General features: G+C 35.9%; 1 protein-coding gene across 3 annotated transcripts in view; it reads right to left on the bottom strand.

Annotated features, from left to right (window-relative positions):
• The window catches only part of lrch1 (leucine-rich repeats and calponin homology (CH) domain containing 1), a 48,467-nt gene that overhangs the window by 5,407 nt on the left and 24,574 nt on the right, over positions 1 to 18,486 (bottom strand). The window contains exons 7-19 of one of the 3 annotated variants that reach the window (XM_067410598.1): positions 17,211 to 17,298; positions 15,929 to 16,034; positions 15,190 to 15,275; positions 14,007 to 14,074; positions 13,824 to 13,886; positions 13,404 to 13,481; positions 13,236 to 13,272; positions 10,413 to 10,469; positions 10,208 to 10,277; positions 9,131 to 9,244; positions 6,009 to 6,118; positions 5,720 to 5,857; positions 5,066 to 5,143 (exon numbers count right to left, since the gene is read on the bottom strand). In XM_067410598.1, the coding sequence (XP_067266699.1) occupies positions 5,066 to 5,143; positions 5,720 to 5,857; positions 6,009 to 6,118; positions 9,131 to 9,244; positions 10,208 to 10,277; positions 10,413 to 10,469; positions 13,236 to 13,272; positions 13,404 to 13,481; positions 13,824 to 13,886; positions 14,007 to 14,074; positions 15,190 to 15,275; positions 15,929 to 16,034; positions 17,211 to 17,298 (1,093 nt within the window). Of the gene's footprint in view, positions 1 to 5,065; positions 5,144 to 5,719; positions 5,858 to 6,008; positions 6,130 to 9,130; positions 9,245 to 10,207; positions 10,278 to 10,412; positions 10,470 to 13,235; positions 13,273 to 13,403; positions 13,482 to 13,823; positions 13,887 to 14,006; positions 14,075 to 15,189; positions 15,276 to 15,928; positions 16,035 to 17,210; positions 17,299 to 18,486 lie in introns of those variants that run through there. The other 2 variants (XM_067410599.1, XM_067410600.1) reach the window with 2 other exon arrangements.

Below are 18,486 nucleotides of genomic sequence, written 5' to 3'. Positions count from 1 at the left end.
CACCATACAAGACTTCTGTGCAAAGCAAAGCTATCGTTTTGCTTTAATGACATCTGGGCCTTCACTTACTCAAGTGTACTCATATTATCATCTGTAAATTGTTTTTTATTTTTTGAAGTAGACTAAATGTGCGCTTGATTCCTGTCGATACATTGCTGGTCACTGGCTTGATTGGCATGAGGCAAGACCTCCATATCCATTTCTATTATTTTAGTTTTGTCATGCAGATGCTAGTAACTATACCACTTATATTGTTTATATGTGCATTTTTCAAGAGGACCAACAAAATATCAGCGTTATGACTGCTGAAATTCAACTTTCTGCAAGGGGATTCAGAAAGAGGTGAAAGTGAGTGAGAACGTGGCCATTTTTCATTCCTTATTAAAGTGCTCAGTGCACCTCCCGCGTACATGTTTGTAAAACGTCTGTTTAAAGATGGTTTCTTTAGCATTATGCAAAGACTAATAAATATTATATTCACCAACTAATAAATAATACTTCCTCAAACATGAAAACATCAAGTTCCTATATTAAAGAGCACATGTTGTTCTTACAAAAATGTATTGTGTTATGTTTGGTTTCACCATAGCAAAGTTAAGATGTAAGCGTTGGTTAAACGTATGAAACTATCCATCACAAACCTGTTTTTTGCATTTGTTTGTTTTTACGGTAACACTTTACAATAAGGTTCATTAATTAACATTAGTTAACTACTTTAGTTAACATAGATTAAGAATGAACAATACTTCTACAGCATTTATTAATCTTAGTTAATGTTAATTTCAGCATTTACTAATACATTATTAAAATCAAGAGTTGTGTTTGCTAACATTAGTTAATGCTGTGAACTAATATGAATAAACATTAAACATTAATGAACATTAACAAAGATTAATACATACTGTAACAAATGTATTGCTCATTTTTAGTTAATGTTAACTAATGGATCCTTATTGTAAAGTGATACCGTTTTAACAAATTAAAATTTGCTCCTTCAAAAAACAGGCAGTGTCTATTTTAAGACAGACTTTCTTAAGTGTGGCCATCAAAAACTGTCCAATGTGCTTTCCAGGACCAATAAATGATATAATGTGTTATTTGTGTTTTTAGTGCATGTATGTTATTTAAATTCGCTCCAGCTGTAGGCCACAAACAGCATCACCAGACAGAAAACGTGCAGCAGACTTGAGCCAATCAGATCCCATATTTGCCAGGAAGGAGGTGGAGTCTGAGTGGACTCGGGGATAAGCTTCTTGACCTCTGTCTCTCTCTCCCTGCCACTCTCCACCTTTCCTTCCTTCTGCCTTGTTCCTGTGCTCTCCACCATGAGCAAGGCCGCGACCACGGCCCAGAGTGGACGCAGGTTACACTGCAGAACGTCATAAGCCGAACAGAGAGAGGACTGAGAGAGATTCAAATCATAGAGAGAATGGCAAAGAGAACCAGGAAGAGGAAGAAGAGAAGAGAATAGAGTAAGAATGAAGTATAGATGGAGGGAGGAACAAAGGGAAAATGAAACCAAATAAGAGGGGAAATAAGAAAAGGAGAGATCATCCGTTCGGCACCAGAGAAAGATAAGGAAGGTGATTAGACAGTGATAAAGGTCAAAGGTAAAATGCTTTGAGCTCAACAAATGGTACGAATTCTGGATCATTCTCAGAAAATGGTGCCATAAATTTGTGTTCCAGTACAATACAGTATGCAAGCCACATTGTTTGATACATTGTGTAGTGCTAAGAGAGTTTGAAATCTTTTTTAAATAAAATAAAAAACAATCATTTTTTCATGAAAACCTCAGTCAGTTTAAATGTTCTCCTTCATCTCCATTACATGGTTTATATAGTATTCTGTTCAATCTTTTAAACTGTGACATTTCCTTCTTTATGAAATGATTTCATGTTTCTGCCTATTTAAAGAAATTACATAATATTTGTGTCTTTTTGACCACATGGTTCAAACAAAGTTAAGTGTATATTACAGTATTTCATTTATTTCAATTTGCTCACACATATTGGCATCATCTCTGTCAATAGTTCAGCTGGTTTATATATAAAAAAAAAAGGTGATACATAAGAATTCTTGGCACAAAGGACAAGAACATTGATTAAATAATGTGGTGTGGTGCAAATATATTTGTTTTTCTTCAGAAATCATTCTAATATGGCGATTTGGTGGTCAATAATTTTTTTTTTATTATCAATGTTGAAAACTGTTGTGGTGCTTAAATTTAATGTATGTAAATATAAATGACTTTAGTGTCATTTTTAATCAGATTAATGTTTCCTTTCTGAATTAGTATTAATTTCTTAAAAAAACAAAAAAACACAAAGAAAAAACATACTGAACCCAAACTTTTGAATGATAGTGTATATTATGGAAGAGGATTAGGCCAAGCAATAATAAAAAAATAAAACCATATCGAGATTAAAGTTGTTAAATTTCGAGTAAAAAGTCTAAATAAAATGTTGAGAATAAAGTCATTAAATTACAAGAAAAAAGTCAAGATAAAATGTTGAGAATAAAGTCATTAAATTACGAGAAAAAAGTCGTTAAATTATGAGAACAAATTTTTCTCATAATTTAATGACTTTATTCTCAACATTTTATCTCGACTTTTTTCTCAAAGTTTAACGACATTTTTCTCATAATTTAACGAAATTGTTCTCGTAATTTAACGACTTTTTTCTCATAATTTAATGAGTTTATTTTCAAAATTTTATCTCGACCTCTTTCTCTAAATTTAACGAGTTTTTTCTCAACATTTTATTTTGACTTTTTTCTCGAAATTTAACAACTTTAATCTCAAGATGGTTTTATTTTTTTATTATTGCTTGGCCCTAATCCTCTTCCGTAGTATATAATATGTTTTAAAGTGTATAAATTACACTTTTTGTGACCATTGAAAAAAAAAGGACTATTTCTCTGAATATGGTTATCTAATCTTAATATAAATGAGAAATATGAGGGGATAATTTCTAAATCATCTTTTTAACCTTGCAAGAAAAAAATCCTCATATTTTCAAGCACAATTGGCACCATTTCCTGAGAATGCCCCTCTTATTGCCTTCTGAAATAGAGTTTTCCAAGAGAAAGGTTGAACATTATCAGTCTTTGTCTCTCTTTCAGAAGGCAGCTGTGGCTAGTGTGAGGTGTGCTGGGGCAGATGCTGTTAGCATGGTGGGTAGCAGAGCATATGCAGTAGTGATCTTATGCCAGGCACAAGTCAAGCTACAGCATTAAAAACTGTACAAAGCAAGAGAGCTGCAAAAGCCAGTAAAGAGCAGAGCAGGTCAAGCTAGACTACTGCTTAACTCAACGACTGTACTACACCCCAAGACAAGTTTATAATCAAAACAATGATATATAAACTTTACTAAGACCAGTTTCCAAACAAACAAAGCTTGTCACAATATCCCTGAACACAGAATAAACTAGCCTGTTAAACAGCATCAGCTACACGTAACAGGATAGCAAACACAAAAGACACATAATGACAAAGCTAGCTGCCATGCAGACTTGTAGTAGTATACTGCTACTACAGACACAAGCTATGACAACTACAAGGTTCCTGTAGTGCACACTAATCAGAACAGCCTGTTATGAATGGCTTGGACCAAGCTCAACCCATAAAGACATGAAGACAACATCTGGGTTTCTACAAGAAAGGTCACTGATATGATAAAATAACCATTTTTTGGTGGGTAGGATGGCACAACCAATAGAAACTTTTGCACAGTTTGAGCAAGAATGTAAAAAGTGGACCCAAAACTGACTACCGACCCTCACTTGACAACAACAAACATTTCGTCCATGTTTCAAGGGAACATGGTCGTTGTGCTCATTGTGGCTATAGTTTGGACACAAACAAAGATTTTCATAGAAGAGATAGCTGTAAATGCTTCTAGCTTTATCTGGTTAGGACAATGTATTATGCAAATTGTCACACTGGAAAAATGAAATAATGGTTTTATGGACGATTTACACAGAAATTCATTCCACTCATGTGTCATGGTCCATTGACTGTTTATCAGTACAATGGAATTCTATCTGTCACAGCTCGAAGAAACATGATCATTTATCAGAGAGCAGGTCAGAGCCATCAACAGGATGGAATGAAGCTCTGGAAATGGATGAAGCCTAAAGCCATGATGATAACATCTTAATACAAAGGCATGATGCAGCTCTAGTATGACGTTGTGAGAAAGTGCCTGTAAATGCTGTTCTATGATCAGTTTTCCTCAAAATCTATTGACTACAGAAGGTCCAGTATGTTCTTGAAGCTGCTAAACACAAGGCTCCAAAATGTTTTCAAGGGCATGACTGATCATAGACCAGTTTGAGGCAATCTCAGCTGCTTTAACCAATCATATTAGGGGAGGCTGATGATCAAAATCAGTTATTTCATCAAGTGATAACATGTATTTAACCAGAACCGGTTTTCAAGAAGCCCTGTGTGTACAGGTTCATTTTCAAAAAAACTCCTTTGAACTAATCGGGCAGGTTTCCCAGGTTTAGATAAATCCTGATTCAAAGAAGAAATTCAGTGGAAATCCCCATTAACAGTACTTCATTGACAGACTAGTTATAATCTGTAAAATGTATAGAATCAGAGTCTCAGTCGGCAGTGATACCTGCAGCTATTTTCTATGTAGGCAATATAAACACAAGAAGAGATCCTTTTTACTTCAATAGGGAAAAACTGAAACAGAAACTGTTTGTCAGTAATAAAATATGTTTCAAATAAACAATAGAATCAGACAAAAATAGTATAATAAATTACGCTTCTTTCGTTCAGTAACACTAAAAATATATTTGATCTGTGATTGACTTTCTTACAGCCATCATGTTGATCATTGTGGTTTTTTACATTCATTTCTCTACAAGTGGTCTGTCCTCCTTATACTGCATCTGAGAAGACATCACTTTACACCACCAATACCAGTAAATAAATGTTTTTAATTTAGGACAATACATGAGAGACTAATATAGCAAAACCCATACAAACAGTGGCCCTTGAAATACAGTTCTAGTTCATTTGGCATTCACAAAAAAATTACTTATTCACCTGAGGGACTCCCAATTTCCTGCAGGCGTCCAAAAAGTTTTCAACGTTTCTGCGACATTTAGCCATGCTAAGCTTGGGCTGAAGGTTTAATGTGTCCATATACAGATATAAAAAAAGAGAAAAAAACACAGGTTAACTAACTTCAGTAAACAAATACACTACTGTTCAAACGTTTGGGGTCAGTAAGATTTTTTTAAAAGAAGGATGCATTATTTAAAATTGACAGTAAAGACATTTAAAAGTTACTAAAGATTTCTATTTGATATACATGCTGTTCTTTTGAGCTTTATATTCATCAAAGTATCCTGAAAAAAATTCAACAGCAATAGTAATAAGAAGTGTTTTTTGAGCATCAAATCAGTATATTAGAATTATTTCTGAAGGATCATGTGACACTGAAGACTGGAGTAATTCAGCTTTACCATCAAAGGTATAAAATACATTTGAAAATATATTAAAATAGAAAACAGTTATTTTAAATCGTAATAATATTTCACAACATTTCTGTTTTCACTGTATTTTTATCAAATAAATGTAGCCTTGGTGAGAAAAAGTAAAAAAAATAAATACAAACTAAAAATCTTTCTGACCCCAAACATTTGAATGGTAGTATAGTGTTTGTGTGAATGTGTGGATAATTCAGACATGACTCACCACTGCAGGGGATGGTACATGGATACTGGCCACTGAACGCGGCTGAATGTGATTGACTAGGTGACAAAGCACAACCCCATCCATGAGAGACGAGCCCAGATCTTCAGGAAGAACTACTTTCAGTCTGCTCTCAATACTCTGGCAAAATCAACATGATTTGGTAATAAATAAAACTGTTTCATTTAAATCTTGTGGGGTCATTTTACAACTATATAGTCAGTCAAGCTAACTAACCAACTAACAAATACAGTTATCTTATATACTTAGCTTCTGTGTGAGTGTTTCGTACCTCTCGTAGTTGCTCTATGAGCTCCAGCTCCTCTCTGAGCTGCTCCATCTTTCTCCTCATGGTGAACTGAGGATCCACTGACTCCAAAGTCTTGTGGGTCCTGAAAAACACTGTCACACAACTGAACCGTCATCAGTCTGCACAAAGCACATTATATTTCCTGTCTTACTCTCACATGCATAAAGACACACTCTCATTTATTCAATTTCATTTAAAGTCACATTCATCATGATATCCCAAAACTCAAAACTTAAGGTTACATATGGTGATTTTGACATGAAGAGGCTAAAAATGTTAATAAATATTATTTTTGGCATTATGCTGCTTTTTAATAGACAAAAGGCTTAATCACAATGAACATTCTGCCCATATTTGACAGCTCACAGCCATTATTATACACTATTTCCCCACAAGGGGGAGCACTGGACATGAGAGAGAGGAAGATAGAGACAGACAAGAGCACAACGCTTCATTCCACACATCTGAATGTGCTTCTGTAGTTGCATAACTACTCATCCTGTGAAGAAATGAAAGGAAGAGGAGAGTATGTAGGGAACACTAAAAGGATGTTATTCCAGAACATTCCTCCCTCTTTTTGTTGTCTCACAGTTTAAAGCCCTGGAGCCATGTTTCTGTGCTCGGACATTGACGTAATACAGCAAGCACATGCTTGACTTCTCTGGGCAGCATTAGTAAAAAAAACAATTGTGCGTGTGTACCTACTTAAACATTTTGGGACAAATTTGTAATCACAAGTGAGCTAAATCTGACAAAATCTCCTTTGGTAAAAAAAATAAAATAAAAACAGTACAAAAGTAAATAAAGTTATTTTTTATTCTAAAAATCCAGAAAGGATAACTAGCAGTATAAAAAAACCAATAGAAGTCTACTGAATTTCCCCATGTAGATGGCTAAACGTATGTGTGTTTGCTTCAGGGAGAAAAAAAGACAACTTAAAAGTCACTTCTCAAACTTCAGAGGTGAGTCTGTGTTTTACAGCCTATTTACTTATTTAAAAGTGTGTATTTATTATGTTCAAATACTTTCTTCATTTTTCTGCCAGCCTAACATAGAAACACTGATTCAACCAATGGCATGAGTTTGGGGGTGGGGCTTTCTTTTTGTTCACCAATAGCAAATTGTGTTTGGAGAAAGCTGTTTGAAAACATTTTTTTTAAGCTAGTGACACAAATTAAAAAATGTAGCTTTCAAGAAAAATCTTTTTTTCTCACTTTTTTTTTTAGTTTCTATCTCACAATCTCTCTAGAGCAACACACACATCAATCAAACCCAGCATTAATAAGATTCATTCTCGCTTTTACTGTTACATTGTGTGCTAGAGACACTGAGTATTACAGAATGTTATCCTTAAATGGTGACACTTTAGATTAGTGTCCAATTCTCACTATTAAATAAATGTTAACTATGAATTTTGCCCCAATAAACTCATAATTACTGCTTATTAATAGGCATTATGTGCTTTATAAGTACTAATAAACAGCCAATATCCTATTAATATGCATGCTAATAAGCAACTAGTTAATAATGAGAATAGGACCTTAAACTAAAGCTTTACCCAACAAATGTACAGGTCAAAGAAAAAAACAAAACACAGGAGAATTTCTGACGTCTAACAGGAAGTTACAAATTCTACAAGTTCCCTATGAGTATTCCTCTCGTGGACTGTGCATGTTTGCCTAATATGATTTTAACTACCAATAAGAGTGTAATACTCTCAGTTCAGTGTTTATGTCAGTTTTATGTTTAAAGACATTTCACAGATTTCCCCTTAAACTGGTTTAGATCATATAATAAGGCAGCAGATTCCATCAGAGTCTCCTCATAATATAAAGTCCAATAGTATCAGTTTGTATAAAGTTATTAATTAGTAAAATGTTCCCTCTTTCCAACACTACCTCTTCCTCTTTCTTAAGACAATGAGCTAGTACACATGTCTCTTGGCAGTTTTTCATCCTCTGAAAGCATTTCCACTTAAATGGAGGTCTGATTTTCCCTCTGGGGCCATTATCTAATGCTTCAAAATAGCAGCTCTATAAATACATGCATCTCCATTTAAAGCCACTGGGCCACCCCAAATTTCAGCTCAACCACATCCCCTCTCTCACTCCAGTGTTTTAAAAGACATTTTAATGCTACACCACAAACCTCAGAATTTTTTTTACTTTCATTAAAAAAAAAAAAAAAATTGTCAGTATATGAGAAGTGACTATTTTTACTGAGCTTTAAAGAATAGTTCACTCAAAAATGAAAATTCTCATTTACTAACATTCATGTCATTCCAAACTGGTACAACTTTATTTCATCTGTTTTCAATATTCTTTCAAATATCTTAATTTGTCTTCCGCAGAAGAAAGACAAAGTCATACAGGGTTGGAACGACATAATGACAGAATTTTCATTTTTGGGTGAACTAACCCTTTAATTGGAAGCTAGCGATAGTGAATCTTGTCAGTAAATAATTATTTAATTAATTTCTTCCACATTTGAATTTTCAAAAAGATTCCAAATTCTCTCCATCAACCAAACACCTGTTGAAAGTGAAATGTTGGTCAGTGGGCTGAAGTATTCAGCCATCAGTCATTTCTAAAAATTGATACTCAAGCGATAAAAGAGACAAAAAGTTGGACAAACTATTTTTACATTGTCTGAGGATAACTATTAAGAGTAATGAGAGTAATGCTTGCCCAAGCAAAGTCTGCTGCCATCATGCTAGGGTACTGTGGGTGGTCGCCAGAGCGTTGCAATGCAGTCGAGTGTTGCAAGGCAGTTGATAGGGTGTTAGCTAGAGTGATGAGTGTACTAGGGCATGGCTAGGCAGTGGCTAGGGTGTTCTGGGTGGTTTAAGACTCTGTAGCGCAAACAGTGCAGAACGAGTTTCATACTAATTTCATATTTAGGGTTAAAGGATTATTCAAATATCTATGATAGTGACCAAAAAAAAAAAAAAAAAAAAAAAAATATATATATATATATATATATATATATAAATAATAAAATATTATAAAGAACAATAAAAATACCTGAAATGTCATCTTTGACAAGAAAACACAAAGAGATGCAACGCATGTGACTGCACAGGACGATACATTGAGCAGACCTACCACTGCTTGGCATGTCTCCTTCAGCTGGGCTAGGGGGCGTGTCTCTATCGGTGGGCAGGGCCTGTGTAAGTGGGAGGGGACAGGGCGGAGTCGAGCATAGCACAGAGGGTGAAGCTAGATGTAGGTATCAACATAAAGGGCAGTACCAGTAGGAGGAGGAGCCAAACAAGGGATTTTCATTTGAAAACCATAGAACACAGGCAGGGGTTTCAGGTATCAGTCAGAAAATGGGAGGGTGCCAAGCAACAGTAGTTTGTGTAATAAGAGCAGACAAGCAGGCAAGCAGCAGTTCAGGGAAACAGGTAAATAAAAGGGAAGAGAAGGAAACAGGAAGATATGCAGAGCAAAGTGACATGTAAATACAGCACAGCACAGCACAGCACAAAAAAATAAAAAATAAATAAAAACAAAAGAAGTCAATGTTAGCAGTATTTCAGTACCAGTTTGTTGGCATGCTGTTAATGCACCTGGTACAAATGACCATTATTTATGATAACTGTCAGATTCAGGGCATGATAATGCTGTTAATGTTAGACATAAATAACAGGTCACAGATAATGATGCAAATGCTAGCTTAGATGTTAAAGGGGGAAGCAACAAAAAGCCTCTAGGCAGCTAAACAAACAGCTACATCAATTAAACTGCATCCAGATGAGGTAAAGCAAGTTATTTTGTGTATTTGTTTAAAAGTATACATTAATAATGAATGGTATATGAGAAATATATAACATCTCTTTGTAAATAAAAGAAAATACAGGACATTTTCAGTTGCCATGTACTGTTTTCTAAACCAGATGCAGTTTAGCCCCCAAAGCCAAGAGTGTAATAATAAACAGCAGTATGTATGGATAAAAAGCCTGACTGTAATACTGCACGACTGTTATGAGCTTGACAGGATAACAAGTGTTGGCCACAGGCAAAAGGATCTTTATACACAAACACTTCCGCCCTCATACTACTAAAATCTACCGATAATAAAGAGCGAGCCCAAAATGTGCACCATCCTCTAAAGTGCAATGCCTTCCATGCCGACCAGCGCATTGACACCATGTGTTAGTAAAACAACACCATTCTCACCTGATCTGGGCTTCAGACCAAAGGGAGGTGAGCTCAGTGTGGGGCTGGAAACTGGGGTTTTGTCTTCATTCTGGTACATGACACAAAGACACTCAGCACAATTGCACTGAACCAAGTAAAATTCAGTTTTATAAGTGTAAAGTGCACCTTATGATCAGAGCAAAGACATGGCAACATTAAACTGTGAGTCAGCAAAATGATTTACCTTGGTAACTTGGGTCTCAAAACTATCACCTGATCTTTCCTGGCCAATCACGTCGCCCTAAGAGTGAGAAAGAAAGCAGGCTGTGGGATTCTTGAGATGATGTAAGATGCAACACACAAGCTCTTTAGACATAGTGAAACAATGCATCACTGTTCTCTGTTGACTCGATTCAATATGACTGTCTTTCTCGGTCTCGAACTGTTTGTTTTTCCTATTTTATTAGATTAGAAAGATAATTGCATGATTCTCAATCCCCATGAGTAAATTTACTTATTCAGTCTATAATAGGGATTTCTGAGGTCATGAAGATAACATCATGGTCTAAAAGTACATGGAACAATATGTATGGATTTAAACATGTTAAAATCTGTTAAACAAAGCTTTGAGCACTTTACAGCACAATCAAATTCTAGTGTTATTGTGAACAAATCATCAGTGCCCATTATTAAAAAAAAAAAAAAAAAAAAAAAAAAAAAATTAACATTAAAAGGATTGTTCACCAAATAATAATAATAATAATAACATTTTGTCATAATTCCTCCCCCTTATGTCATTACAAACCTGTACGATTTACTTTCTTCTGCAGAACAGAAAAGAGAATGCTAGGAATGTTGGTAACCAAACACATTACTCAATATCTTCTTTTATGTCCCACAGAAGAAAGAAATTATGAGAGAGAGAGTGAGTGAGAGTGAGAAAATGATATTTTTGAGTGAACTCTTTCTTTAATCTTTAACTATAAACTATAATACTGACCAATAGGCAAAAAACTATTTTAGCACTGTTTTAGCAATCTGCCATCCCACATTCTGGTATGAAGCACCCACTTTTCATGATCCATGGATAAAATCAAGTCCGGCCCAAAATTTTTCTGAACATAATTTTTCACTCAGAAATGTGTCAAATTACAAAAGTAAAAATTGTTGTGAGAATGAGAATTTACATTGATTTGTAACTCTGGACCACAAAACCAGTCATAAGTTGCATAGGTATATTTGTAGCAATAGCCAACAATGACAATTAATTAACGATTTTTCTTTTGATGCCAAAAATCATTAGGATATTAAGTAAAGATCATGTTCCATGAAGATATTTTGTAAATTTTTGAGTGGATATGCATTGCTAGGGACTTCATTTGGATGACTTTAAAGGTAATTTCCTCAATATTTAGATTTTTTTGCACCCTCAGATTCCAGATTTTTAAATAGTTGTATCTTGGCCAAATATTGTCCTATCTTAACAAACTATACATCAATGGAAAGCTTATTTTCAGCTATAAATCTCAATTTCAAAATTTACCCTTATGACTGGTTTTGTGGTCCAGGGTCACATTTTAATAAATAACATGCAGGGGCCGCAGGAGACAAACAGAACTTATGAATAACAGTCATTCCAATTCTGCGGTGCTTTTATTAAGAGTTCTGTTTACACAGATTCTGCGTAGGTCTGCAGAGAATGAGCAGCACATTTACAAAAGCACAACTACAACAAGAATGATGTCACCACAGCACAAACAAAAAGCGCATATGTGGCAGCTACATCAGAACCACTTGTTTGGATAATTTGGTACAAAGCGCACAGCATACGAATGACAAACACATTTGCACTGAATGATGAATCATTTTTTCAGAGAGCAGCTACATTTGTTATTAATGTCCCCACTTGACTTGTACAAGTTGTTCAAGTGTTCACCAGTCAAACAGGGTGTATCTACAGGCTGGATGGCAGGACTGTCAGATTACCTGTTGTGCCATGTGCAGGGCATACTGTTGGCATGCGAGCTGGGCCTCGAGCCGGGCTCGTTCTAGAATGTACTTTCTCTTCCTCTGGAACTCCCAGCATTCTCCGGGAGCTGCCTTCAATGACAATCACTGCTCTTAAGACCATCACACTACAGCTTACCAACAACAGCACACATCACTCTGGAAAAACAGCCCTAACTGCCTCTAACCAAAACATACAAGCTACCAGGCTAACGAAAACTTTTGCACACCATGGCAACAGTTAATAACAGATTTACTTTAATAATAGTCAACACTTATCATCCAAATAATCAGATCACAACACAGGAAACTACGCACACAAACAACAACACAAAAAACTACGATGACAGACCACTGCACACCGACAGCACAACATATACTACCGTTCAAAAAAGTTTGGGGTCAGCACATTTTTATTTTTTTATTTTTTGGAGAGAAATTAATATTTTTCAGCAAGGATGCATTCAATTAATCAAAAGTGAAGACATTTATACGGCTACAAAATAAATCTATTTCAGATAAATGTTGTTCTTTTGAACTTTCTATTTATCAAAGAATTTAAAAAATGTATCACAGTTTCCACACAAATGGATTTGTGATCAAATAAAAAATCGTACCAATCCCAAACCTTTGAAGGGTAGTGATAGCACTTCAAACCACATAGCTCTTTGTAATCAGAGAGGCTACTGTGAGTGTAGAACTTGATTTTCTTTAATTTAGCTCAGTTTAGATGAAGGGAATGGCTTTTTGCAGCTGCTCTTGAATGAATGGAAAACTAGCAACTTTTGATATTATAAACCTTGTAAAATGACGTCACATAACTGACATCACATAAACATTCTAAAAGGTGTATGAAAGACAATCCTCTTGGGAAACAGAGAAACGGGTCGACCTTTAACAATAGCCCACTGATCTCAGAGGAACTCTAGAGAAACACTGCAGTCTACAGAGCCACTATAAAGAGGAAATGAACAGGATGCTCAGAGGAACCAGTAAGGTCCTGTAAATGAAACATGTCTATCAATTATGTAACTTAGACACATATGTACTGGCGTTTTACCTGAGGTGTGGCCTGACTCTCATCACTCTCCTGGCCACTGTAGGAAAACAAAAACAAGAATGGTGTGTTGGTGAAAATTTCAAAATGCACATTAGTATGTGCTACTACTACAACGACTATTTGGTATTTACTGTGAAATATTTAAGCTATGATGGTAAAGTCACTTACTTGAGTGACTCATCTACTGTAACCATTTCCACAGGGTAAAGCTTAATACCAGAAAGATCAGCCGAGTTCATATTAACCCTTTACATAAACAAAAAAGTCAAGTCAATTTTATTTGTATAGTGCTTTTCACAATACAAATTATTTCAAAACAGCTTTACAGAAAATCATGATGCTAATGTTTAAAATATCTTCATGCCGTAGTTTATTGAGACCACCATGCATGTTGTGGCAGTTCATGGTTTGGCAGTTGTGGTTTATTACCAATGCTGATTATCTAAGAAATGCATCTGATATTAACAGTGACTTTCCAATATTGATTAAATACAGAACTCATTTGAATATCACAAAATAATGACTTTTAACATGAGGACAAAAACGAAAGAGAATGAGTAACATCCCAGCCATCACCTACTGACCTACCTGTTAGGGTCCTGCAGCATCTCCACAGCTTCCTTTAGCTGATTGATCATATTGACCTTTGACCTGTTGGACCCAGTAACATTGTATATATGTTTTAACTAGAAACATGGTATATAGTAACATGGTATATATGTTTTAACTAGTGACCAAATAAATGCAATAAATATATGGATATAAACATACGTTTGTTCTGAGGCCCAGTTGGTGTCTTCCTCTATCCTGAGGGGCTCATCGAAGTCAGCACCTCGACCCTTCAAAAACACACACACACATCAACTCCAGCTGCAAACTCAGTCATGTGACTGCAAACTAAAGGCCTGATTTGCTTGAATTTAAATTCAACCAGATCCACGACTGGCTGTTTGAGAGGGTGACGCAGACACAGATGGGAATACACACACCCCTTCATACGCACAATGTCCCTCTAGATGTGGATTACTTCACAAGGGAACTGCTAATGCACAAATAAACACTGTCTGTGCCAATCCTATGATGTAATGAGGCATTATCAGATAAACTAACAGTTACTGGAACATAGAAGAGTATGCCAAGAGAGGCAGATGAAAAATATGACAAGAAAAGAATGGAATGAAGGGAAATAAGGCAGATAAAGGCAGGAAAGAGAGGACCAAAAGATCAATATTGTATTGAAGAAAAAGACGCTTAATATACTCCAGCTTGGGCTCAAACTGGAACACTTTAACTATTAAGAGAAAAAGCCAACATTAAAAAAAGCAGTACAAAAAAACAGATCAAACTAGTTTTAAACCACATCAGCCCACAATATTCTGTAAAGTAGGACAATTTCTCATGGATCTTTCAGAACGGAAAAAAAACAACACCTTAATGAACAAGCAGTAGTTCTCATTTAGAGCAGTAGTTCTCAACCAGGGGCCTCAGCAGACTTCTAATGGGGCCTTAAGATGTCTTAAAATGATTTAAAATAAGGTAAAACAAGTATTAAAATAAGCTAAAATAACTACAAATTAAGATATTTCTATTTTTAATTCAACACATCAACAACTACTACTCTTTGAAGAACCAGGATTTCTGCAGTCTGGAAAAACCTGTAAATATGACGATATGTGAGACTAATTTTGTGCGATTTCTAGACCTGGAAAAGTCAAAATTATTATTAAAACTGCATGGGTATTTTTTATACTTTTTATGAATACATATATTTCTAGCTATGCCAAGCTCTAGAATAGTTGATCAATTCTTATTATTAATCTTATCAATGAAGTGACAAACAACTGGAAAAATCATGGAGACTGAATATTGGTGCCTGTGCTGGTGCTAATCAAGCTATAGATTTGAATACATTTCTGACAGAGCATGAGAAAAGAACAATCTTGAACATGCTTACTTTGATATAGTTGACGAATGGAGAGCTGAGTGCAGAGTCTCGATAACCCAGACGTTCCTTAAGAGATTCCGACGGACTTCTGTCTACTACAAGACAGACATAAACATGGCTAAATTATTATATTGACGTTGATAAATACATTTTTACAGACACTAAATGTAATTCTTAACAAAGGAATTATAGTGCAGAATTCACCATCCATAACTTAAAATTACCGACCAAAGTAAAATGAATTTCTGTAATGTTTTTTTGTATTAAAAAAACTGACATTGTCATAATTGCTGTCAATAAAACGTAATTGGAACACTGGAACATTACTCCAACTGAAAACAAACAGAAATCTGAACAAGTTCAAATTCTGTAGTGCTCTTCTAGAATGAACAGCACACATGCACACACAAAGTGGACATGTCAAGTAAATCTTGAAAGCTTAAATGACCCTCCCATCAGCTTAGCAGTTACACACACTCTAAAGTTCAGCACGCACACACTTTTCCTTTCTTCCTGCAATGTTCTCAGTTTTCATCTCCTCCTCCCTTAATTCTCCTTATGTGCTGACACTGACCAGTATCCACACTTCCTATCCGGGACCCTCCCCTGGGCTTAAACTGGGTCTCATGCAGGCTGCCTAAAGTCTCACAGCAATGTTGTGTCAGCCCAGTAAGAGGATGTTTTTCTTTACAGGCCTTTAATATCCTGCCCACAAATGTGAGGGCGTGTTTGCGTGTGTGAGCAGCACCTGTCAGGGCGCTGATGTGTTCACTGGAGTCGTCTTTGCTCAAGCCCTCCTCCTCTGTGATGTTGGTCATGGGCACATTCAAGCTGAGACTGTCTTCATCTGAAGGCTGGAACACAAAACCACAACATCTAACACAAGTGAACTGAAAGTGATGTCACATCAGACCAAGACTTACTAGCACACACTTACTAGCTACAATGTATTCTATTCACTTTTACTAATCACTAATTTCAGCCTTAAAAATAAATGTTAAGAGTTTTAATCTGACATTATTTTCACATTTATTATCAATTCTTTATATTTTATTGAAATGATGATGACAGTCAATCAGAGAATAGTTAATGTTTAACATACAGTTATTTTGAGCAGGATTTTGGACCAATGCGATTTCACTATGGGCGGGGTTACACAGCATGACACTACAGAGAAACCAAAACACTGACATACACAGTTGACCTGAGAGTGACACTCTATGCTGCATGATAACTGTCAGATACCAACTCGACCTTTGTCACTAAAGCATATGAGCTCAGTTCTGAGTTTTCTACCACAGCCCAACCATAAGCTAACTAACACATTAACAGATGTTTTTAAAGGTGCTAAAGAGGATGTTTTGTTTTATACATTTTTTCAATATTACTTGAAACTGTCTTTACTAACTGATTAAAGACTATTTATTAGGTGCACTGAAAGGAATAATATTAATATACATCATCTGTGCACGAGGTAGGGCCTTAAAAACATCAGCCAATCGTTTACGCAATCATCGCGTAAACGATTGGCCCTCTGGCTTGTCAATCACTGCCGTGATGGTCCTTGTGAGAGACGTGCGCGGATTGGCCCTCTGGCTTGTCATTCACTGCCATGACGTTCCTTGTGAGAGACGAGCAAGACTTAACATGTAAATCAGACGCCTCAGATGCGTTCGGTGTGAACGCAGCATAACACGACACAGCGCATGCTGGTGGTAAACATTCGTGTTCCAATACTCGTGCACGAGTTTTGGGACGCTTCCCTTGAAAGGAGCTGTGAAGGAGGGGGGTTGTTCTTACGTATGCGCTCATTTCAAAAACTCACTAACAGTCTTTGGTTTCTCAGTCGACGAAAAGATCCTCTTTAGCACCTTTAATAGTGTTATTGCCTCAAATTTGCAGGACTGATGAAAACACTATATAGCAGATGAATAAATATGGAAATAGACATGCAAACATGCAAAGAACATAGACAGGATGGTCACACACTTCTCTTCCACTCAAACAGGCACACACACATAGAGACTGACCTCTGTTGCAGAAAGGCGTTTGTCTCCATTATCACTGCCTACCCCAGAGTCACTGTCAAGTTTCTTGTGCTGATCAATATCCTCAGTGCTGAGACAAAAAGAAGAGGGGGATTAGAAGTTAGGGGTCGCACAGGACAGAAAGAGAGAGAAGGAGCCTATGACTCTCATATGAGAAAAGGAAAGAAATCTTTCAGTCTCTCTCTCTCTCTCACTCTTCCTCAGAAGAGTGACCCCCTGCAGTCTATTAAAAGGATTCTCCTGAGAAAAGGATGATAATGACAGCTTACACACATACACACACGACCTGGATTTTTTTTTTTTTAGATTCCACACTGTATTCCACATTCAGATCTTTTTATACACCCATCTAGCGGTGCATGATTTGGTTATATATACACTGCGTCCATAAATATTATGCAAGTTGATTTTCTGATCAAATTTTTTTTCCAGTAACATTTTACCAATTACAAACCACATTAATCTTAATAACTACTATTAATTTTGTATTTAATCATTTATAAGTGATATATAATTGTTCGTGAAGGCTAGAAATGAAAAACGCCTTATATTAAGGTGTGCATAATTATTAGGCAGGTTTGCTTTTACAGACAAAATGAGCCAAAAAAGAGATTTAACTCAAGACTGAAAAGTCAAAAATTGTTAAACGCTCATGAGAAGGATGCAATACTAGAAATTGCAAAGTTAAGGCATGACCAATGGACAGCAAAATGCTCATTGGGTCAGCGGGGTCAGACAAAAACAGGTGGAGAAGAAAAGTGAATAATTAAGTGTGAAACCACCAGGAACCCTTCAGTCTCCAGTGCCACCAATTTCCAGAACTGCAACCTACCTGGAGGTAAACTTAGGTAACTTAATAACTTAGGTAAAGAATCCTAAAAAATTACCCCCAGCACCACATCCTCTTGTACCACTGTTTGAAGAATTCATCTTCCAGAATGTAGCAGTAAGTTTTGGGAGTTAATTTTTAGTCCATCTCTGCAAGATGGACTTCAGGGTAGGAGATGGACTAAAAAACTCCCAAAAATTACTGCCAGATTCTGGAAGATGAATTCTTCAAACAGTGGTACAAAAAGATGTGCTGCTGGTCCTTCAAGAGTCACTCTCAATCTATATGTCTATAAAGCCAATAAAAAAAAATAAATAAAAAAAAATCTTCTTTTTTAGTCTATAGTCAGTCTATTTTACTACACTTCATTATGTGATTTTTATTAAGAGGTAGTCATTTTTTAGGATTCTTTACCAAACATATATAACC

Source organism: Chanodichthys erythropterus, chromosome 14 (assembly GCF_024489055.1).
Source record: "Chanodichthys erythropterus isolate Z2021 chromosome 14, ASM2448905v1, whole genome shotgun sequence".
Classification (NCBI taxonomy): Eukaryota; Metazoa; Chordata; class Actinopteri; order Cypriniformes; family Xenocyprididae; genus Chanodichthys; species Chanodichthys erythropterus.
The sequence above is the reverse complement of the archived record's forward strand: the minus strand, read 5'-3'. Positions and strand labels throughout refer to the sequence as shown.